The sequence below is a fragment of the Contarinia nasturtii genome, unplaced genomic scaffold, assembly GCF_009176525.2.
Source record: "Contarinia nasturtii isolate CC-2019 unplaced genomic scaffold, AAFC_CNas_1.1 Cnas_scaffold_695, whole genome shotgun sequence".
Lineage (NCBI taxonomy): Eukaryota > Metazoa > Arthropoda > Insecta > Diptera > Cecidomyiidae > Contarinia > Contarinia nasturtii.
In genome coordinates this window covers 7,624,227-7,649,201 of record NW_022198046.1, presented here as the reverse complement: position 1 = coordinate 7,649,201, position 24,975 = coordinate 7,624,227, and the positions used below count along the sequence as shown (strand labels likewise).

At 34.5% G+C, this 24,975-nt stretch overlaps 2 protein-coding genes across 8 annotated transcripts in view; both read left to right on the top strand.

Moving 5' to 3' along the window:
- LOC116340463 (protein turtle) overlaps positions 1-24,975 on the top strand; it is a 189,356-nt gene that overhangs the window by 81,412 nt on the left and 82,969 nt on the right. The window lies entirely within an intron of this gene.
- On the top strand, positions 15,044-15,990 carry LOC116340603. Its single transcript, XM_031767185.1, has 5 exons — positions 15,044-15,221; positions 15,465-15,511; positions 15,592-15,733; positions 15,794-15,832; positions 15,947-15,990. Exons 1-5 carry the CDS (start codon positions 15,044-15,046, stop codon positions 15,988-15,990), a joined length of 450 nt encoding a protein of 149 aa, XP_031623045.1.

The window sequence follows — 24,975 nt, the reverse complement described above, 5'->3', positions numbered from 1 at the left end:
CTCTCTCTCTCTCTCTCTCTCTCTCTCTCTCTCTCTCTCTCTCTCTCTCTCTTCATTTGATCATGTTTGAGTAAAGTTTTTGAAAAACATTGTCGATTTATTCGTACTATCATTATTATGATTTAATGTTCGGCCGCGTCAAGTGATGCTAATGATGCGATCAAGTGATACTCGGCACAAAATTTTATGGTACCCCATCAATATAAAAACGTTACTCAGCGCGCGCGCGCACAATTGAGGTTGTGTTAATGCGGGGCACCGGAACATAGAAAATGAATGGGAAAATGTGGCGCGTTGAGAGAGCACCGTGTATAAGATGCCGTGTTGAACGAAAGAGAAAAAAACCATACTATAAATTTGTTGTAATGGCTTGTTGTATACAGGATGTTTTCTTTTTGCCAAACATTAAAGAATGGTAAATGATGAAAGCGGCTGTTCCCAACTATGAACGTTAAAATTTGCGAGCCGAAATCACACCGGAACTTTATACAATATAATAAACGAAAAACTTAATGGAATTGAAACGAAAATCGAAAAGTTTGTTGTTTTTTTACTCATCGGTCTTATTATCATCGTCCGTTGTTATTTTATCGTGAATAATTCGTGGGTCGTCATGACCACAGAAGAAAGAAATTGTTTTGAAATAATAATGAATGAAGGAAACGATGTGAGGTGATTAAAATAGCTCCTTAACTGTTTGCGTGTAATGCGATTGGAATTTAAAGGAAATTTATTCACATTCATGCTTTAAAAAAAATCACGGACTCAAATCGACTATAAAATTTTCATATTTTTCAAATGATAACATTTATTCTTAAATTATATTCCCTTTTCTCGTCTCGTTTTAGGTAAGCATGGAAAATCTGAAAGTAATATAACTTTTAAACATTGAACAATTTCACCTCTAATTCATCGATCCCTTGAATGGTTTGATGACAACAATGATACACACAAATGCAATGGCATAAAATATACATCGATTACATTGTGCAATGAACAGTAGAAGGTATTTAAAACTTTTTTTTATTATGTGATTTTTATCATCAACATCCTTCAAGCATTTCCTTTTCACGAAACAAAAAAAGCATTGGATTGACAAAGAATGTCTCTATTGATTATAGAGTCATGTCTCATTTTTGCTGTTGTTCCTATGTAACGTTCATTCTTTTTGCCAAGCATCTGCAATTTTCTTTTGTTATTAAATGTTGTTCGGCAATTTATTTTACCATACCAGTAAATACGATCGAACAAATACAAGATGAAAAGTTATGGCAAAAGAAATGGGAAAAAATATTGAAAGAGTAAACAGCAAAGGGGAGAGAGAGAGATTTAAAGAGGAAAATAAAAAGCGCAAAATAAAAAGCGAAAAAATCGAAGAGAACATGCAAAATAATATGAAAAGAATCGCATGAAAATATAAAGAAGAGTTCATATTATTGGCCGAACAATATAATGGCGATATTTCACATTTTCTCAATTGGAATGTCGATGGCGTCTGGCCGTTCTGCATACGACGTTACGACACCATTCGTGAACCAATGGACCGAACGTATTCAAGTCTTTCCCTTTCAGTTGAAAAGAAATGTGTGTGAATGTAAGAGACGATGTTCGAATTGCTAAGAATGCTTTGGTGTCGTCGTTTTGCAATTTCATTCTTTCGCCGTTCTCTATTCTCTTTATGGGTGACATCTTTGTTAGAATTTTCAATTGCTTTATGTATACTATGCATAAATTTGTGATTTTATGCTGGCCAGACAAATATGCACAGCAATCGACAAAGAAAAAAGAAAGCAAAACACACCGAAAAGTATGCAAGAATATTTGTCAGGCGATGAAATGGACAGACCATTGCAAACAAAAAAAGACAAAACCAACTTAAGAAAATTACGTTTGAAAATTGACGCGTTATACATTTGACACTGCTTGCACAGTGATAATAATTTTGATTGTGGAAAACATGGAGCATCTCCCAAACAAATCTTTGATCGTTTGCTTTTCACATTGCTTCCTCTCAATCTTACATCTCCAAAGGGTATAGTTTCTACTTATAGCAGAGTACAAATATATCTAATATTTTCAAAGATTACACTCTCATTTTGCATTGTTATTATCATTATGACTGCAGTTTTGTGGCACTGTCCGCTTCATATATCTTACTTTTAAAGCATTTTCGTTGCTTTTTTTGCCAGCAACAATACCAACAACAACAACAACGAAAAACCATTGCAATAAAATTCTGACACATACTATTTGCTTAGTGTCACGAAGTTTTCTTTCACTGTGTCTCATTCTTTTTTACTTTTCTTCGGTTTTCTCACTCCTTCTATCTCTCTCTCTCCCGATGTTTCTAACTCATTCTTTTATGTCACCGTAAAATGTGAAAACATAACAAAAGCGATTTTGAAAAAGAGAAGAGACAAGAGAGAAATGGAACAAGTCGAAGATTTAGACGTGTCGGTGCTTGAAACTTTGACAGCATTACTGCTGCACAGTGCACAAATTCAAATGTTGCGCAAAAAATTTCTCATTTTCAGCGCAACTTCTTAAAAAAGATGATAATTTTTATTGCTATTAATGTTTACGTCGCATGCAAGATAAAAAAGTAGACAGCAACACACACACACACACACAGAGAGAGAGAGAGAGAGAGCGAAGAAGAAAAATGGAGGGATCTCGTTAAAAGTTTTCAAGCTCTTTTCGTATTTTTGCTGTGCAGCTTGAGCTGTTCCAGTAAAACTTATTTCAACATTTTTTTAAAAAGAAGAGCAACTATTTTTGGATTTGTAAAATGATGAACAGAAGTAAAAAGAAATATCACACAGTTTGTGTACGATGAATTGCACACACATATATATTCCACGGCATGGTTTGTATCAAATGGCTTAAAAGTTGGATTTGAGAAACGTGCGGGTGATGCGAATAGAATAGAACAAAACAACTATCATATGAACACACAGAGAGAGAGAGAGAGAGAGAGAGAGAGAGAGCACACATTGGCATTTTCGTTCAATGCAATTGTATCTATCAAAGCCAATCTTTCGCGTTCGATTATTCCGTGTTCTGGTATGACATTTTGTGCAAATAAAAAAGATCGCAACATTTCGTTCTGGTTTTTCGGTAGAGTGAAAAAGACATTGGCTTGGACAATGTGTCGCTACAATATGTTTTCAATGTCATTTATTGCTCATAAAATTTGTTTTGATCGCGCGCGCATACACAAAATACACAAAAAAAGAATGAAAAGAATAGAAGGTCTGAATGACCACAGTAACAACAACAATAACAGCTATTCATTTCTTGAGCAATCAGTAAAGAGGAGCGAATACACATACAAACAGGCACGTTTATAAAATCTTTTCAATTTTTTTTTATTATCGCATGTCGGCACATGGAAGCATGGATGGTGAAATACCGTTCGGAAAATAAACTGAATCGTCAGTAGAAACGCATACAAACACACACACACCCGAAATTGTATATATGTATACAACCATAAATTTATTGGAAAACATTTTCCGATTTGAGCACATTGTGAAAAGTATTTGGTTTATGGCATCAAAATAACAAACTGAACAAATACAGAGAATGAGACAGAGATATAGAATAGAGTGAAAAGGAAGCGGGTGACCGAAGTACAACAAACAACATATATAAAAGTGTTGCGAAAACGAACGAATAAAAAAAAGAGTTGAGCATGGAAAATTCGATTTTCATTCTTTTTCGACGTAAGAAAAATTATCGTTGTCGGAAAGTATTTCGAAGTTTCCGTTTTTTATTGGATTTATTTTATATCTTTTTCTCGGCAATGCCTCTCTCTCTCTGTGTGTACGCGCGTTTGTCTGTGGATAAATCCGGGAAATCTCCCGAATAGATGCGATATATTATCGTTTTACATTTTAAATTATTATAACATTCAAATTAATAGCGAACGAGAAATCGATTAAAATGTGTGCGCACCAAAATGATGGTGATTTATATTTGGATGCACGTATTTATGCAACGCACACGTGAATCATGCATATCGATGTTATTGGGTCAGTTTATTTGATTAATATACTTTAATACGGTACGTTTTCAATCCCGCAAATAATATTCGAATCATGGGAAAATCTCTTTTTGGTTCACTGGTTTGGATTTTGATTACAGCAATTCTATACCACAACAGCGTGCATTACCATTGAACAATACTTAAAAATATGCAGCTAATGTAAGCGCATTTCAGAGCTGGTATACGAACGGTTCTTGGTTTGTATTCTATATGCACTGAGATAAAAATCCCCATCACATTCAATACGCAAGCATATTCTCTATCACTCTCTACTTCGATTCAATGAGATTTTCCAAATATACAATGCAAAATAAATAAATATTTCTCTAGCGCTTTTTCTGATATTATTATTATTTCTCATCTTTCTCGATGCACACATTTTTCGCAAATGCATTTTATTTGAAATTTACTCGACCTGGAAATCCAATTGTATTTTTGTCTGTTCATTTTTATTTTATGTTTATTATCTATCTATCTTTCGTCCTTTTTTCTTTCGCCTCCACCTACTACACTTCCTCATCTGTCTCTGTCTCTCTCTCGCTCTCTTATGCTTCGATGCATTTTATGACATTATTTTTTTACGTTTTTTTTTGTATGCGAATCGCAAATAGTTTATATTTGTGTGCACATTGAAAAATTCGATTTTCATTTTGAAAGCTATGAAAAACAACAACAATAACGCAAAATTTTTATTTGGCTATGTGCATTCGCATTCATAATGGTGAAATAAACGTTTGCTTCTGCATACAGCACACACACACACACAAACCAGTTTGGCCGAGATTCTCTTCACTCCCTCAAGCTCTATTGCCAATTGTTGTAATATAATTTTTACAAAGAAATACTGTGTATTAAATCGAATGAATGAAACAAATGCCAATCGGTACATACTCTGCAAGAAAATGTTTATTCTTTGAAATCCAGCGACAATGCATGAAAATTGCTCAGATTCTTCAAGATATATATACGAGTATATATATATTTGTTGCCATTCTTATTTATTGATTTGAGCACCGTTCTCACATCTCTCCATCTCTTTTCGTACTCTTCTACGGAAGAAAAAAGAGTCATGTCGTTGTATGGCAATAATAAAGTTTTACTGAAGCTTAACTTATCCGAATGGGATGTTCTGTGTATTATACACTGAACCTGAATGAAGGCGACTTTAAATACGAGAATTTGATTATTCTTTATCAAAATCGGGAAATTCTTCGGATAGAATCGATTTTTTTACTGCTGCCTCTGTAATTCTGACTGTGTGTGTGTGTGTGTGTTAATGTTATATCGTTCGTCATTGTTCGTTCTGTTTTTTTTACATCGATTCCGATATATATATATATATTTTCTATTCGGGTATTGTATTTCATTTCTATGATATCACCACAGCATGTATTGTAAATCTATTCTACTTTGACGTACGCACCATAAAATAGATCCGCCAATTTTCCGCGCGTAAAATTACATATAAAATTTTTTATCACAACACCTCATAAAACAAATCGAATAAAATTTTGGCCCGCGGATTTTCTAAATAAAGAAAAAAAAAGGCACGAAATTTTTGTCAATACAAATCTTTTTATTTCCTGCATCATTTTCGATCAAAAAAAGTGAAGCACGCGAAGAATTCGTCGGAAAATACCCCCACACATTCCTAATGAACGAAAGCAAAAAGAACGCGTTGATGAAATATATTTGCTTCGTTTTTATCTTTCATCTGAACGTGTATGAAATTGATGTATCCCCAATACAGAATTTGAGAACAAAGCTCATCGTACATAGAGAGTCAGTCATGCTAAATTCAAAATTCAACATTATACAATAGATTCATTTTGATTCAGTCTTCCACCTAGTGTTTTCCTGTCTTTTCCCACACTGTACCCATATAAAACATTTTTTCCAATTCAAAAGGAGAAAATGTTATTCATTTGCCAAAATATAAGATCTAAGGCTCCCAGTGTGTTGCTATTTTTCTTGGTCGAATGAAAAATGCAGAAGTCTGTTTCACTCAAATAGAAACCGGTGGGATTTGCATTTGAATTCGTTTCCACATTGCATTTTTCGGTCATAAAAAATGAATGCGACAGAAAAGATGTGGAAAAGACAAATGCACTTACTGGACCATTATAAATTTCCAGCTGAAAGTCCCAATATATACACGTATGGTAAAAGAAGAAAAGAACAGTTTCTGCATAGCGTCCGCTGTCTATCGAACGCTTTTGTGTCATGAATTCGCCAGTTGCTCTAAATAATGAACGAAATTTTGTGTTTCTCTGTTTATGTACACCGTATTTTTAGTTGGTAAATCGAAATGCACATGTTTGAAATACGTATTTAAACAAGTGATTATCTATCGGTGGAATGACCACGAAAGCATCATAACCAATCTCATACTTTTGGGAAAATTCACAGGCGATGTATAATAAACATTCGGATATGTGCGAACATATCAGCGATGTAATTCTTTTCATTGTCGTTGCGCATCATGTATGTGACCAATACTTTCGTATATTCCTCTCTCTCTCTCTCTTCCCACTTTCACTATCCACATGGATACATATAAATATTTGAAGTACTTTTGTTCCTGGTCATTTTTTGCAGATGGTGCTTCGTCTGTATAACACGACATAATACTGCGATTTGATTCGTTTGATTGTTACTTTGTATGGGTTTATCCGGCATGCATTTGGGTTAATGGATTTCAAGTTGGGCCACACGGGTACTGATAAAAATAATCAGTCAAAGACCAATGCTTTTCACTTGGTTGCTGCTGGTGTTTCCAACACCACGCGCGCTTTAACAAAATAATCCACAACGCTGAGGGCTGTGCAAATAATTGTTAGCGATTTTTATATGCCAGTACACATTATATTGTATATCTTTCGGATTTTCTCCCGTGCATCATTCTTGTTCATCAGCTCCATTGAACTTTCGCCGTTCTTTCAATGTGTATGTGTATGTGTACGTGTGAGCGTACAAACAGTTAAACGGTAAACTCGGCGAACAAAAGAAATCCCATTTGGTGACTGATGCTAATTTACCATCGTTGTGCCCGTTGTATATTTATCCGATGTATGCTTTGCATTTGTTATGTTCTCGGGTTTTTCCGCACATTTTTTCCCACTCCGTTTCTCGCTCAAATTGAAGTGTATGCTGGATGATGGCGAACAAGAATAAATCAGAAAATTCATCATTATACTGCTACTGCTGCGTAAACACGTTGACACAAAACCAAAAAACCAAATGCAATGTTCGGTCTATGCACAAGGGATTCAAACCCAACAATCCGGCACATTGCGACACAAAAACTGAACAAAAAAGAATGATTCCATCATTCCATAATATAATACATACAAAAGGAAGTAAACTGCAATACGAAGCATGTCATAATGTCTAATAATCACATCAATATTTCGTGTGCTGATTTTCTGCATCGCTATCTGCGTTCCTCTCCTCTCTTCGTGATCTAATTTAATCATGAATTGCAGTCAGTTTTGCGTCAATTTATAAAGTGATTATCTCATATTTCATGCTTCGTCATTTTTCTGTGGTATTTGATTTTTTGATTTAACTCACGATGCTCATACAGTCACCAAGAAATGAAATTAAACCAATAAATTTCCATCTCTTTTCGCAATTTTTCTCTGTCTCGACCTTTTTACGTCCTCTATCCGTCAATACGGTTGTTCTGATTAAACGAATGTAATTTTTTCCAGTTTCATGTCGTTGGAATTGGTGCAAACACGGAGCAAAATGTTGGGAAGTGAAACTAAGGGGAAAAATGTAAAACTAAACATAATATCATGCCAAATGCACCGTGTTTTGTCATAATCTCGTCCAATTTTACATCTCGCATTCGATGCACTAAATTGCAACCATTAATTGGGTAGAACAAAGGCCGCGTAATAAAGTATTGAAAATTGTTGTGTTCAATGGACTAAAACTACTAGAAGTGTAAATGGTTTTAATATTATTTTAATTATATGCGCAAGTAATTAAAACTTCAGCTGTCGTCGTGGTGTGTGTATCGTTGTTGCCATCGTTATTCCTCAATATCGGCGTATAGTGCCATTTTACAAAATAGCGAGTAACATGATTTTATTGTTCGTGACATGTGTACAAAACTATGAACACCATTTGATACAATTTCGCCTCATTTTTGTTCGGTATCCCCATTTTTTTCCATCGTTCTCTCTTCCCTGCAGTTCGATTTATTTTACCTGTAATAGAATCAATTTGCATGTGTATTTCCATTATTACCGTTAATTGGAAGACCTGTTCGACTATATATTTATTTTTTTCTGTCATATTCATTTACACAATAAACGACTATCAATGTAACTATAACACGAACAAAAACACTGAATCGGCAATTTTATGCATACTATATAGAAACGGTGCGTTTTCATTTAATTTTATTTATTTGCTTTTCATTGTTGTTGTGTATTTTTATGTTCGGTCATGATTTGATGAAAATTTTACGCAATTTTATCAGAAAATATGGTTAATTTTTTGAATAGAATATTTGCTCGTATGAACAAAACGATGCGGGCTAATAAATAACAAATTTTCAGATCGAATTAAACAGCATATAAATTTTGGTATGTTATTAATTGACGTGTATAATGTCAAAAAAAGCCCATAACGCAATGTTTATATTTTTCTTCTTAGAAAATGACCTTTTTTATGGAATTGAATGTAGTGTATACCCTGATGGAAACACAAATTTTACGAAAATCTTCAATGTTCAATTTTTTTTTTGTTTATATAGATGAAAAATACAAGCTCCAAAATGTCCATCTCATTTTCGATGGGGCACACAACATTTTCATGTTGACTCATATAATAAGCATTTTCTGAAGTGGCCGAATATGAAAATTCATGGTATGAATAAGCAAATAGTTGATAGTTCTTATTGTGTGAAGGCAAACAGTGAATTATTGTCCATTTTCTCTTTGGTCATTGAATATATGTTTGTAGTGACTATTTCCGGTGTCGAACGGAAATCTTGATATAGTTTAGTCTTTTATATATGCTTATGAAATATAAATGTGTTCAAAGTAATTGGTTGTCCTTCCTGAGAGCTGCCACAGGCAAAACAATAGTCCATGCGCGCTCCAACACAAAATCAAGCAATGACATTGTCAACAATATACAAATGGCAAATGGAATTGGTTAAATTGTTATTGTTGTGCGAGAGAGAGAGAGTGTTTGACTTAAATTCTACCGTATTTACACGAGTGCACACCAAAAATCAATTAATCATTGACAATTGCTTGGACATGACTTCAAGACCATCGAATTTGATTCAATAATCACATGAAAGGCGTAATTACATTAGTCACAATCGCAACAGTTACAGTTTTGGGGGTGGTATACATATATTGTACACACACAAATGTGCCAGTAAAATCAGATTGAAACAAAGCAATCACACCAACAATATCTCTGATTCGCCTAATGGAAAAACAAATGAAATACGAAGAGAAAAACTAAATGGAAATTAGTAAAATGGTCCGAAAATTTATCACACATCAAACTAGTGATTTGTTTTCGGTTGATAGACGTACGTATGAGTACGCTCTCTCTCTCTCTCTGTCCACTTCTCTCTGATTCTGAACATCTCTCGAAAAACCAAAGGACACAATCGAACATTTTCGAACAAAGCCTCAAAATAGGAACAAGAGCTTTTTTTCGGCCGCAAATTCGTTGGGTGTAGCAGGCCAAGTGTTTATGATAAATTACCGTTTTTGGAATTGAAAACGAAATGAAAATCTAGCGTTAAGTTTAAACCAACGGTAGTCATGAGACACAGTCACATGTAACAATCGTATCTTGTTTTCACTCACAGTTTAATCTCTAAGTGCATTTAACAAAAGTCAAATACAGCTCGACACAGTTAAACGACAGATACGACAAGTGCTGAGATTTATGCACAACCGGCATTTTATTTATATCATTTTTGACATTTGTTTTTCTTGTATTTTAACACACCCAAAGGGGGAGAGAGTGAGCTGGACCGAAGTGTGGTTCTTTTTTTTCTCGTTTTCACTTGAAAATGCGCAAAACCAAAACGAGAACATTCTCTCGCGAAAATGTGATTTATTTAAATATCGCTTTTGTGTGTATGTATATTTTTGCAAGCTGTTTGTTTTCATAGATGTGAATTAAACGAGTTAGTCGATGCGATAGATATTAGCGCAAAATAGCACGAATTTGGATTTACATTGGATCGCATCGATGTTGAAAAAAAAAATAGCATTTACCATCAGTGTGCGGCTACACACATGATCATCAGTGGCAGACATCTGACAAAAATTTCGACGACCATATTTTTTCTGCATCCTCAACCATCAGATGTGCACAATAATATGAGGGCATGGCAAATCGTTGCTGTGTTGGCACGTTTTAAACGATATTCGTGTATATAGACACTGATGTGTGTTCACATTATCAGCGTCACGTTTTACTATTTTATAAAAACATATACGCATAAACGACAGAGAAAGAACAACAAAAAAAAACGAAAATTTAGAAAAAGAAAGCAAATAGACTGTATATATTTCGATATGGAAAATGATGAAGTTATAGAAAAGACGAGCAACTGAGATACGATAAAGGCCAATATATTATGTGAATGGGATTGAAAGGATATAAATGAAATGTGGTAAACGAATGGAAGGGGAAAAAAACCAAGCGAATAGTATACACTGATGAACAGTGGCTGTAAATGAACACAAGAAAGAAGAGAAAAAAATGGATCGAAGAAAGAATGAGATTGGATGACGGTGACACTAGCATTCAAATAACTCAGACACGAAATAAATCAATAAAATCCATTTATCTTGATTTTGTTCATTTATATTTGTATTGTGGCATAATGATGGCGGAAAAGAAAATCTGCGTATTTTTCTCTAGTTCGATATTCGATTCTTTTTTTTCCACTCTCGTTGCTCATATTTTCTATACTGTATGCGATGCCGTTGCCGATATCACATCATTTAACCCGAATATAGAAACAAAACGGCAAACGGTCGTGCCACATTCATTTTGCGTGCATTCATGTAACATGAGAAGCGATTCATGTTTTAGCGGCTTTTTCTTTTGAAAACGCTCAACTTTTCGAAACACGAAGGAAAACCAGAACGTAAATATGTATACATACATAAAACACCATACATATCAAGAATGAAGAGCTTAAATGGATCGCTCTTAGCATGTACCACGCACACATACCATAATTCCTTCCGTTATAAAATCTTTTTTCTTCGTATTTTATTTTTCGTTCAATATATTCAAGCTGCTGTTGCGATTCAGTTCGTTTAAAGTTATGCATGGCGCTGAATGAAAAATCAATGGTTAGAAAAAGTTAAAGACCAAAAAGGATTACCACCAAAGCCAAATGGAGGGAGACGCATGAAAAGTCAGTAAGCGTTAAATCGTTTAAAAGCCTAAAAAGAAGTTTTCTTCTTACCTTTTTTTCTCGACGTGAACGAAGAAAAATTGGAGCACCGAAGAATATCGCGGGCAAACGCACATTGATTACGGTTATTTTGCATAAAATTCATTGTAATTAAAGTTACATCAAGCTTATATCACCCATTTTCCACTCATTCGACACTGAATTTCGTTTATTAATTATGTTTATCAAAATTATACGCATCGCACTTATGTACTGGTTTGAAACGCAGCATTTTTCAATGGATTCACGTTTCGGCACAATAAAAATATCCATAAATTCACGTCTATTGATTTTCGAAAAATCGTGTAGACCTGCGTTCATTGTCTAATTAAGATTTATAGCTTGTGCGTCATACGCTTTGTTTTACTCTCAATTAACTTGCCATCATTCTTGACGAATGCCCCATTATTGTATTTTTTTTTGTTCGTTTCTGGGTCGGTGTGAAATACGATTTCAGTACATAGCATTAGCATTACATTCCGTCATACTGTCAAATATTTCGTATTAATCGTGAACACTTCGTCTGGATGAAAGTGATACATTGAGAAGCGAAGAAATGCTCAAATTATTAACAAATATCATTTACGATTGCTACGAAGTTGTAATACTACATGTCGAAAACTTAACGAATGCAAAAAAACAAGCCTCAAACGAACGACAGAACGCACATACAACTCTTGCCAATGTCTATTAATGTTATTAGGAATTAAGTTGTGCTCGGTATCATTTACGTGCAATTTCAATGAGTTTCGTTTGGCCTCATAGAATTTCAATTTAGTTTTTTTCCCTCACGTTCTCTGCAATGCGAGTACTTTTGCGCCAATGTGATGACAATAGTAAAACCCAATCCAAGACAAATTGTTAATAAATTGTGCGAGTTTAGTACAAACGACCAAATCATTACGCTAAAAATATAAGTGGATGACAAAAACAAAAGTATGCACATTTTATGATGACAATGCGTGCCCCTCTCCCAAATAGCATACGAAATTTTCATCTACACCAACAGCATCATTGTTGCATGGTAAACAACGCACCCATAGTTATAATAGTTAGACACATTGGAATATTAGATACATCAGTTTTATAAATGCGAAACAAACTTAATTATATGAATTCAGCCAGAAGACGACACGCCGAATATGCCAAACATGAACATTTTTTTTACTGCATCATTCTATTGTATGCAGACAGTGAACGATGCTGAAAAACGTGCTGTAAAAAAACAACAGCGACACACTACCGAATTAGACGAGAGTGAAATAGCGGTGCCACCGTTGCTGAAGATTTTCCATATTTACTTTCATACAAAAAAGAATTTGCGTGTAGATTTAGATGCGTATGGCAGGGATGAGTTTTAGTCATCAGTCGATCGATAATTCACAACATTCTCATGCATACACACAAAGCAAATGTCGAAAAAAAGGAAAACAACCAAATTACACACACATATATACGCTTGTTTCTTCTGTGTTTAGTTTCTTTTCATTTGGCATCTCATCGCCCCTTGTTACTGAACATATGAAACATAGTCGGATTTTCGTTGGATTTTGCATGAGCACACACAACATCACTATCGCTATGCACGTCACAAATAAAACATAACCCATATTGTGCTCACATCTCTCTCGCCAGTCAGCCACCAAACCATCATCACACACACACACACACTATTCGTTCACTCTCGACAATGGTACACAAGCGCATTTTATGTGTACGAAAGAATACACTGGATTTTTGGATACCGAATGCCACTAGCTATATTTGCTGTTGTTAGGCTCGTTTATGCTGTTAGCATAAAACGCAGCACCATACAAATTTATCTACTGTCATGGCACTTAAAAACGAAAAACACACATGCCACATATACACCAAGAAAACATCACCAAATTTTTGTTGTTTGATTACCAAATGTGTACATTTGAATCATTGCATGATTTAGAAGCTCGAAAATGGAATATGCTTGTTTTCTTTCTCTTCGAGCTCCTAACTGTTAATTTACAGGCAATATCAAAATGATGCTTAGTAATTACGTCACTTGGAGCCACTTAATGAATTGAGTTATCTTTTTCTATTTCTAAAACGGCGTTAAATAATTACAACGTTGAATATCTCAACTTTATTTATTTTTGCGTAACGCTTTTAGTCTTGCTTTTAGTGACTGAGATGGTTTATAATTGTCGAGGTTTGAGCTGTTGATTGTGATCATCAAAAATATTAAGAGTGATTTTTACTGACAGCAAGTCGATATATTCAATATATTTATAACAAATTACCCCAAAATCAACCCAAACCAAAATTTTAGTAAGATTGATCATAGCAAACATAAGATCGAAGATACTTTTTGTCGATTTCAGTGAAATCTAAATGAATGAACATTGTTCGGCGAATTTATTGTATTTTTACGCATTTATCGAAAAATCTCATTCGTCAAACATAACACAAAATCAAAAAAAAAAAAACGAAAATTATCAAAGAGTACACATCATGGCAAATAATTCAGATATTTGGGGATCCCTCGGACAAGTTGTTGGTTATCTTGGTATTCTTGGATCCATATTTTTGGAAATATTCATGTCAATGGATGAATTAATTACTAGATGTACTGAAGGTTATGATCAATATCTTGTTCGTTTAGTTCGTATTGGTATCCAATTTTTTTCGAGTGAGTTTTCCTTCAGCCATCCATATTCGAACTTCTTTAATGGTTTGAACACTATTTACAATTTCAGTATTGAGTTTGGTCGCTAGCGTTTCGTTGTTGATTGGCATCTACAAAGTAAGAAGTTGACTTTCATGTTGAAATTTGCATTGTGACTATGTTATATAATTTGAATTTATTTATTTTTTCATCAGAGAAATGCTCGACAACTCAATGCATCATTGATTATTTTTGCCATAACTTTGCTACTTTTGTTTATACCTATTTTTATTTATTTGGTGAACAGAGAAGAAGGTCCACTTAATAAATTCGATGTTTTCTTTATTATTACAACTGGTAATATACTTATGCTGAATCACACTACAACGTGAAATATCTTAATGATTTTTTTTGACGGTTTTCAGTGATTAATTTCATTTTCTACTATTTACTGTGGGAAATCGTCAAACATCTAAGAGAGACTTTCTTCACTCACAGGTCACGATATCACTCTTTGCATAGTGTAAATCGGAGAATGCCGAATAATCATATTGCAACCAACCGATTTTCAGAAATATCGCGATTTGCCACTCCCAACTATTGTAACAAGTGCTATTCAAGATTTAGCTATTAATATTAAAGATTTATGGATCGTGCGGTCTATTTTCATGTTTTCGTGAAAATTTAATTGTAATCGTAGTAGGCAACTCAATTAATCGTAGTAAACATGGAATAGAAAGTTCTTACTTTTGTTTGTCAAATTCAATATTTAAAATCAGACATTAGAATAAACAATTGGCAAATCTACAGTATAACATACGGTTTCATCAAAAAATCAAATTTGTCAAAGATTTAATAAAAAAGATCAATAAAAAAATTCAAAAGAGTTCACATAATGGAAAATAGTCCCGACCGATGGAAAACATTTGGAAAAATATTTGGTTTGGCTGGTATTTTTGGAGCTATATTATTGGAGTCATTTATGTCCATGAATGACTTGATTACCAGTCAAACTGAAGGTTACGATCAAGATCTTGTTTGTTTAGTTCGTAACGGTATGTCATTTATAACGGGTGAGTTCCTTTAACTATCTTCATTTATTTTTGGCTAGATGTTTGGTCACGCCATTGGAAAGAGATGGGCATTTTGATCAAAAATGTCCATTTCTTCCATTTATTTGATATGGCACACACAAACGAGTATTCAGTATGATTGTGGAGGAAGATGACTGAATGACGAAGCTGGATATCTGGCCATTAATGAGCAATGTTTATAAATGATGACATACAAGTTTTCACAATTTAATGCAATTTCAGTAATGCATGTAGCCGCAAGCGCTTCGTTGCTATATGGCATCATCAAAGTAAGAAAGGGAGTTTATTTTACTTTTTAGTCTCAGATTGACTTGTATTAATTTGAATTAATTATTTTATTCAAAATTAGAAAAACATCACATATATCAATGCATCGTTGATTACTTTTACCGTATCATCGGTTTATTTGTTTTCAACGTTTCTTGCCTATTGGCTCAACAGAGAAGACGGCTCACTTAATAATTTCGATGTTTTCTTTATTGTTACATCGGGTAATATACTGCGCTGACAACGTGAAATAACCATAATTAGTTTTTTTTGATGTTTTTCAGTGGGTGAAATAATTTTCAATTCTCTAGCTCGGATGATCGGCAAGTCATTGAGAGAGAGCTTTTGCGGTTTCAGATCGAGACATCCAATGCTCTGTAACATAATGTGAATATATTATATGAAATACAGAATAATTTTGTTCATATTAAAATTAGCCGTTAAAAAGAGTAACGGACTTGCAACAATTCGATCAAATTGACGTCTATAACAAGAATAATATAGTTTTAATAATTGTGAATTGTTCACTTTGGCGGAAAAATAAGAAAACATCTTCTCCTCAGTACGTATACACATTCACACATCCCCAAAGTAAACACCCAAAATCAAAGATTTCTGCCTATGTAAAAACAAAGATTTTTCATACATTTTCGTATGAAAATAAATTCTTTCCAGTTTATTAAGTAGCATCCGGCACGACAACAATTTCATATAAGTCTATTTTTCATCGTTTATTCCGGGACGATGTGTACATGTGATGATTTATTTTGTGAAAAATGATTTCACATTCACAAAACCGCTCCATGACGAGCGCACACATACACGCGAACGCGTGTGGAAATGTTAATTAATGGTGTTAGTCGGTTCATTCGAGTTTTCGATTAAATTCGATGACAAATGGCAATAAATCGAGAAATGCTACAACATTAATTTCGGTTAATCGGTAAATGCTTCACTTTGCATATCAAACCATAAACGAATCGAAGCCAAGGGATGAACACTAACACACATACACAATGCCAGCTCACGCAAATGCGTTCAACACTGTCGAAGGGAGCAAGAGCTTAAAGAAGCTCGAAGAGGAATGAAATGGATTTTGACGGAGTCGTTGTTTAGCTCGGATGCTGCTTAAAATATCACTTCACATCGTATTGCCAATTCCATTGAGATAATTATCGATTTCTGCTTGAACTGCGATTTCACATTCACGCTAATTTTCAGCATGAAAGCTCATATCAATCGAGCAAATTAGTAATTTATTACTTGTAATTGCTTTTTGGTTTTTGAAGAAGTGGGTTAGAGACAGAGATGAAAACAGAGAATGAACAAAACCAACCGAATTGAGAATAGCTCTTGTATTTTCAATTTTGTATACATCAAATTCTATTTGCATCCAGAGAATTCAAACCAATAAATTGTCGAGTGTAGAGCAGCAGCAGCAGCCGCATCGGGTTTGCTTAACGTATGTTTGAGCTTGTATGTGTATACGTGTCTTTTTTGTTATTTGCATTTTGTATCAACAGTTTGTGTGTGCATGCTAATTCCATGGGTCTTCGTTGATATGAGTGAAAAGTAACAACAAAATTGAATATATCGTAATTTGTAAATCGCAAACACAATGAAGGCGGAGAGCTCCATTTAAATCATCATTCGCGCGAGGATTGTGTTTCTCATTTTCGATGTATTTCGTATGCATAGATATATATATGCAATAGAAATAGATAATGCAATAAACCATTTCGAGCCAAATACACACTTGCCACTTGAATCACGTTAAAATCAAAGTGCCTTTCAAGTTTGCTCAGGCCTGCATTTCGACTTTAGCTACTTATCAAATCGTCAGACGCGTGCAGGCGCGAGCGCGCACATACAACTCAAAACGCATATACTATGGCCAACAACGGCAAATAAACAACATTCAAACAACATAATTTAAATTGCAATTTATGTTTACATACAACTACTCATACTCGGGAACATTTGGTTGATATTTCTAGTGCGCCATCGTCGCATTCTTCACGCACAACACATTCACACTCACATACACACTTTGCAAATTCACCAACTATCTAAGGCCATCAAACTAACAATGTACATGTATTTTCTATTTTATACATGTGTATCAAGTTAGTTTTTGAAAGTAATTTATGAAATTTTGTGTGTTTATGACTTTAACTGAAGCATTAATAATGAAATTTGATTCATTCGTTGCATTCGAGTGAATGCAAATTGGGAATTTAACAATTTAGATAAAAAAGGGAATGGTTCGGATGTATGTTGTGAATGTGTCTATGTATGTGAATTTTGATTATATTCAGTGTATCTCGTTGGTAAATTGAAAATGCCGTGGAAAATAGGAAAATATTCAAATTTAAAATATGAAATCGGAGAGAAATCGCTTGCAAATTCATTCTATGTTATAGTATATAAATGATTAAACAAAAGCGCGTAACCAGGCATTTCAATATCATTGGAAGTCTCGTTTGTGTTTGCATGAACGCGCCCCACCAATAAAAGCATGTCTCGTTAATAGCATAAATAATAATTGCGATCTAACGAAAAGAAAAAGCAAAATGCCTGGGCCAAAATAGGAATTCCATTCCATTGAATGAAGAATGAATGGGCGAGAAAAAGCATACTGGAGATGGGGATGCTGTGGACTTCGATGCTTAGACTGTTGGTATGTGAACACGAATGAAAATTAATATTAACACATATAAATCATCATTGATGCGTTCGGTGTATTAAACTTCTCGACATTTTGGGTTTGAATGAGTGAACGGCTTGGTTTTGTAAACGTCAAAGCGTTTGCTCATTAATTCAACGGGAGCTTTTTTTATTAATTCGATTTTCCTGCATTTACGAACATATTTTCCAACAGTAACATGAGATGTACAGGTATTTTAACCGTACATTCGTTTTTATTCAATGTAACGTGCCCGCATCAAATTATACTGTATCGATATTCATGGGCATACAATTACAAACATGATGATGGTGATGATGATGACTGGCGAAAAATTATTTTATCATTTGTTTACGGAGGACGAAAAAGATAAATTTATACCACCCGCTAACAACTAAAACTTTACTCCTGAAGCAAAATCAACCGCGATGAGTTGCGCATTTTTTGGCACTGTCACCAAAAGTAATGATTCATGGGAAAAATTATGGATTCACGGGGCTGCCGCAATAATTAAATTGAATTGTATGGCCGATAAGGGAACAAAATTCAATGGAAATTTATTAATTTTCATCATGTTTGAATTAACACGAGGTAAACGATGATTGAATATAAATTCAACGGCGACGTGCACAACATTTTATTCGTCTTCGACTCTCTCTTCTTGTCTTTATACCAGTACAATAAAGAGAGTACCCGTCAACTTTCATTTGGAAAGGCTTCGAATTCGAATATTTGGATCATTCCTGTTCGTCGTGTTTTCAATTGATTAGCGTCGTTAAATACATGCACGCACGATTTTCACACCTTTTCTATCTGAATGTTCTCTTTTTCATTTGGTCTTTTTCATTCACTCGTCGAAATGGGAACTTAATTAGGGTTGATTTTAATTTTAGGTTTTTCTATTTTCCCACTTACATACGGACCCATGTCCTACTGGTCACAAAATAACCGAATGAAATCTACCAAAAGTATTCCATTATCAACCGCTTTCATCTTCGGTTTATATGTCTGTGTTATATCATTTGATTAACTGTTTGTCGTTATAACAAAGACCGATAATTTTGTTTCTATTGACACAACCAAAATGGAATAGTTTTGTTGTTGGTGGTGTTTTGAGAAATTTTCGGCCATGAAGCCCTCCGCACAATAGACAAATATTCCAGACTAAACATATCTATTCATTTTATTGACAATGTATTTGATTCTGCTCCAAAAACCTTCAACCGCACACACAAGCACACATTCACATACTCCATTTCCATGTGTATTATGATGGAATCGTCAACCAGACAACTATACATATATCGTTTTCGAAGCGAGACGAACGTCTCAAGAAACTTGATATGAATATAAAATGATTGAGCAAAAGAAGTTGAGAGAGAAAAAAAATGTGTAGTATAAATTTGAAGTGGACAGAAGTGGCAAAACCCATTTCAAGATCTTGAACTGTTGTCACATCGAAGGTTATTATATACAAATATTTGCAATTCAGATGGGCCATTTTCAAATATTCGATGTTACAGTGGTGATTTTATTTTTCTTCGCACTTATCATGACTTAACCTTTCTCTCGGTGTGGAGAAAATCTATTGAACCAAAATGACATTTCAAGTGTCAATATTTTGACTTCATGAAATAATTTAAATATTTTATTCCGTTACTTTTTTGGTAAAATGAAAAATTCATTATATTTTTTTCATTATTTTCGTGGGAGTCAATTCATATAGTAACTGTGCCCATGCACACGAGATGAAAGTGGATTAACAATTCAAGGCTACGATTCATCGACACGAGACATAGCAAGTTGATTCAAGAGTGTGATATAGTTTATGTCATTTATGTGTGAGGCACACACATACACGAACATTAAATGCACTTTGCATCACTTTGAAATTGGAAAATTCAATTCGGAAATGATGGTGAAACTCAATATATTGCAACATTGTTCTGAATCGTTCTCTCCATTCCGCAGTGCATATTGTGTTTTATTACATTATGGAGAATAGAAAGACCGTTCGACCGAAATGTAAATATTGTTTTATGTGTGTGTGTGCAAACCTTGATCCTTCTTATCATTAGTTTTGGAGAAAATTTACTCAGCACAGTATTTAAATTTTCGACTGGATATTTGCTCAAATTAAATTAAATATGTGTTGGCATTAATTTTCGAAATTGTTTGCATTTGTGTTGTTTCTAAGTCCATGTATTGCAAAAGTGCTGCTTTTGTTTTAAGTAAATCTGAAAATAGCCGAGCTGCAATGCATAGAGGCGAGAGAGCAAGAGATAGATTACGTATGGTATTCGAAGCTTATGTGACCTCAACTGTTTGAAATTGTGGAATCGGTTCATTTTGGAAAATGGTTTTCCGGTGCTGGAAATTTTGAATGTTCTTCTTCACTTGTTTAATGGCACTGGTGCAAAGAATATCGTCTATGATGGTACCAGGTTTTAAACAATCCATCTTTAAAGCATTTCATAAAATGCACCTTCTTCAATTATAATTTATTCAAATGCGTTCAAATTCGGTGCACTTTCAGACAGATAGATACGTACATACATATGCAAACAACACAATTTCAAACGTTTGCTTCATGGGCGAATGACGAATTTTTGTGTGAAATGGAAAACACAACACACCGCACTTTACCAGCTCCATTTATAAGATATAGGGTGATTTTGAATCTTTTGAACCGTGTACGTCAAAGACAAAGCATTGCTCTCAAATTAGCAAAGCAGCCGCACGCTGGCATGCTGTTCGAAATGTTTGATCCCATTAAATGCCCGAATCTATTTGAAGTAAAAACATCATAAATTGTGCACATTTAGATGGTAGCAATGCCACAGAAAATACACTAACAAATCGAATGAACGAATGAACGAAAGAAAGGGATTGAAAGAGAAAAGAAACGAGAATATTTCTGCACTATAAGGATAGTTAGCCCATCATGGGCAAATTTATATTTACCATTTCATTTGTATTTGCATAACATCCATTAAAGTTTCAGTTTATCGTTTTCCGCATTTTTCTCAACGCCATTATATGGCAAAGGCGTACGTACGCTCGAAGGAATCTCTCGACCAAAAACCGAGAACATGAATCCCAGTGAAAAGCTCTTACATTTCGTAAACACTCACACACACATACACTCTCTCACGAAGATAAACTCTGAAAATTTGAACACAGCAGCAGAAGCACATCGCAATCAGACCTACAGATATATTTATTTATGAATTTCATTTAAATTTACTATACACTCTCCATTCAGTATGATAGCTTCTTCGAAAGCAATTCGTTTATTTTAATGTATCGTAGTGAAGTGACTATTTTCAACGATATTTATTGTAATGTGTTGAATCAAAAATGTATGACTCTCATTTGTCGCTATTCAAATGCTCTTTGATCGAATTCAAATGTGACTGTAACATTTTTGGAAGCCTTTACTTTTTCATAGATCGACCAAATGTGAACGAGCAGCAAAAATATCAACCCGAATACATTTAACAATAAAAATGAATAGTTAACAATGGACAATAACAGCAATATCAACCGTTCTGATGGAGCATTTTAAAAAGAAACATAAAGGCAGCAAAAAAAAGCGCAACTTACTTCAAACAAAGTGCCTTGTATGCTGTGCGCAAATCGTTGTTTGTTGAAGTGGTCTGCATGAAAAGTCATTGAAATCGACATTAAAATAAAAGGGCAAAATAAAAAGAATATAAGCCCCCAAAAGCTCTGTATATCTTACATTGTCAATGAGTGTTCAGTTCACGGAGGGGGTTTTCATTACTTTCACATTTCGCTCTTACCATCTTTTCCATCACATTTAGCGCTTTTGTTTTGCAATTTTGTGTACAGTCCTTTTTTTATATGTATTTGTGTGTATGTGTGCGTGCGGTCTGCGAGTATATCTTGTTCGATCGTGCAAATAAATGCTATACAGTACGCGTACATACACCATCGCAAAGAATTGAATGAAGAAACTATGCTAATAGAAATACAAAGATGAAGGCAGCAGCCGAAACGCGATTCAACTCACCAGGAAATGATATTTAATTTATTGGATGCGCGTGTACATTTATTTCGTTCAGTCATCGAATCTCTTGCTATATATATATCGATTTGGGTGCTATCATCCAGTAATTTCGAATTTCGAAAAATGAGCGCTCGGGGATTTTTAATCAATGAACAAATTGAGATGATATACGCACGACTGAATCAAATTCGATAAACCCTATTCCATTGACATTAAATATATGCTTGTATTCGGTTTATTCGGTGGATAGTATTCAATGGATAAAATTGGATACCATACTGGTAAAATAGTTGACACATCCACATTTGCACACCAATCTGCTATTTTCCAGCACAAAGTAAAAACTTTGAAATTTGTTATAAAATGAAAAGTTTTCGTCTGCAACCGATTCGTTTGTTTCACAACGTTTATTTTTCATTCTCATTTTATTTTAAACATGGAACATGAACGACAAAAAGTGAATGGGCCATTGACCATTCTAGCACGCACTGGGACGCATGTTTTTGCCATTCTTATCAAATATATGTTTAGAATTGTATCTCAGTGTCGTTTTTGCGTGCGCTCGTTTTTTGCTTGCAAAATATATGGCTTTAATTTTGTGCGCGCTAAATATTTGGCATTAAGAAATGGTTCACCAAAATCAGCAAACCATAGAGAAAAGAGAACATGGCGAATGCGGCCAAAGCAAAAGCAAATAATCTATTTATTTGTATCAATTTACACATGTGTGCCTTCGATCCCAACCATTTCGTCCTTTTGTTTCTCTGCGTTTCTCTCTCTCTCTCTTTATTTCTTTTTCTCTCACTCTCCGATTGTACGGCTGCTGCTGTTAATACTAGCTGGCTGGTTTATATTCTGCACAGTTTTTCATATGTCGCCATTCGTTGAGCGTGAACGAACGAAAGAGTGAGATAGAGAAAAAGAGTCGACGATGTATCGTTGTCGGATGGTTTTTCCGTCCAATTTTTGCGTGTTGCCCCCGAACACATGCAAACAATTGAAGCGAATGACCATATAAATACGTGACTAGTTTAATAATAATAGTTAGAGCTTTTCGTGCTGAAAATGTTCCACTCGGTTTTTATATAAATTGTAAATGTGTTTCATTTTTTTTCTCTCTTCCTCTATTTCCCGTTTCGTTTCATTTTTGTAATGTCGTGGTTTTGTTGCCACATACATTGTGCTGCTGATGCTGCTGGTGCTGGCATCCACAATTTCTTTATATTTGTTTCAGCATTTCTGTTATTTTTGGTGCCCTATTCGATGCATTCACCCGAATTTTCTTATAGAAACATGTGTATAATTTTTGTCACTGTACACACAGTTTCTATCTCTGTCGCCTTTTTTACCCTGTCAATCCGTGGTGATGTCAATATTTTATATTGCTCATGCTCTCTCTCTCTCCTCGACCACACTCCTCGATACAACAACGACGGGATAGCCGATAATGTGTGCGAAACAACGATAAAAATGTAATCTGAACCGGCCACCTCGAGTGAACTCATCCAAGCCACCAATATTTCGCATCGATTGTGCATTGTGTGTGTGGCATTGCCGAAGCCACAATAAAGAAAGATAACTTTTGATTTGACACCATTTATGGCGGAACGAAACATATTTATTGTATTTAGTTTTTGGTTGGTTGGTGTGTGTGTGTGTGTGTGTATGGCAACATATATATTTATTTATTGGTCTTCTGACAATATTCGGTTCGATATATGTTATTTTAATCGATTTGACCATTTAAAATGCAAGATGCGCACCGAACACCATACAATAGAAAACAATGTCACATCAGAGTGCATGGGTGAATTACTTAATTTAAGAACAGATATCGAGTTTATTTACTCCAGGTGAGCATCAGCGGAAATGTTCAGCTTTACCCCATAATCGAATATCCAGCGAGTGGCAGTGTACAGTGCACATGCACCTTTTATCGTATTCATGATGCGACCAATAGTTTACCATTTTTAGCCATGTGTGTGTATGTGGTATAAATGAAAAGTGACTTCATTGGGTGCTGAACTTCCATCAAGTCACATCTTTTTTAGCTTGGTGTAATTTTAAATTGGCTTATCTAACGTCAAATGATATTAAAAGGAAAAATCGAAAATTCAATGGCTTTTGGTCGGGTGTCGGGTCCACATAAGTTCGATGCTCCCATACAATGAAATCGTCGTATTCACCACATATATACACGCAAAAATTGGAATTCATGAAAAATTAAACTTTGCCCAAGATTATAAACATCACTGACGCAACGCGAACAAAAAATAATAATAATGTGAAAGTAAAAAAAGTTTACGCATAAATAGATTTATTCGCAGGTTTTCGTCGCTATCGGCATCGTCTCCAACGAGGAAACAGATCAATTTTCTTGATTCAATTTTAATTTTCAACAACATTCGAAACAAAAAAATGAAGAAAAAAACGATTTGAAAGACTTTGTAAAAAAATGTTTTTCTTCGAATTTTTTCTTGCTCTCGTTGTTACTTCAATGGTTTGTCGTGGTAAAATGGTCGCGAGTTCCAAAAACACGAATTATATGGAAGGAAAACAATAAAAAAAATGAAACAAAATCAGACAATAAGAAACAAGGGAGAAGAGATATGGTTACTAGCTTAGCATGCGATACGAAGAAAAAACTCATCATACGAGTAAAACAAAACAAATATAGAACAACGTAGAATATATTTCTAACACAGAGGATGGCGGGAAACTGGAGAGAAAAGGGAGAAAAGTTAAAA

Coding starts and splice junctions, on each gene's coding strand:
- LOC116340603 (XM_031767185.1), top strand. CDS start 15,044: ATGGAAAATAGTCCCGACCGATGGAAAACATTTGGAAAAATATTTGGT. Junction 15,734..15,793: donor TTTCTTTATTGTTACATCGG/GTAATATACTGC, acceptor GATGTTTTTCAG/TGGGTGAAATAATTTTCAAT. Junction 15,833..15,946: donor TTCTCTAGCTCGGATGATCG/GCAAGTCATTGA, acceptor TATTAAAATTAG/CCGTTAAAAAGAGTAACGGA.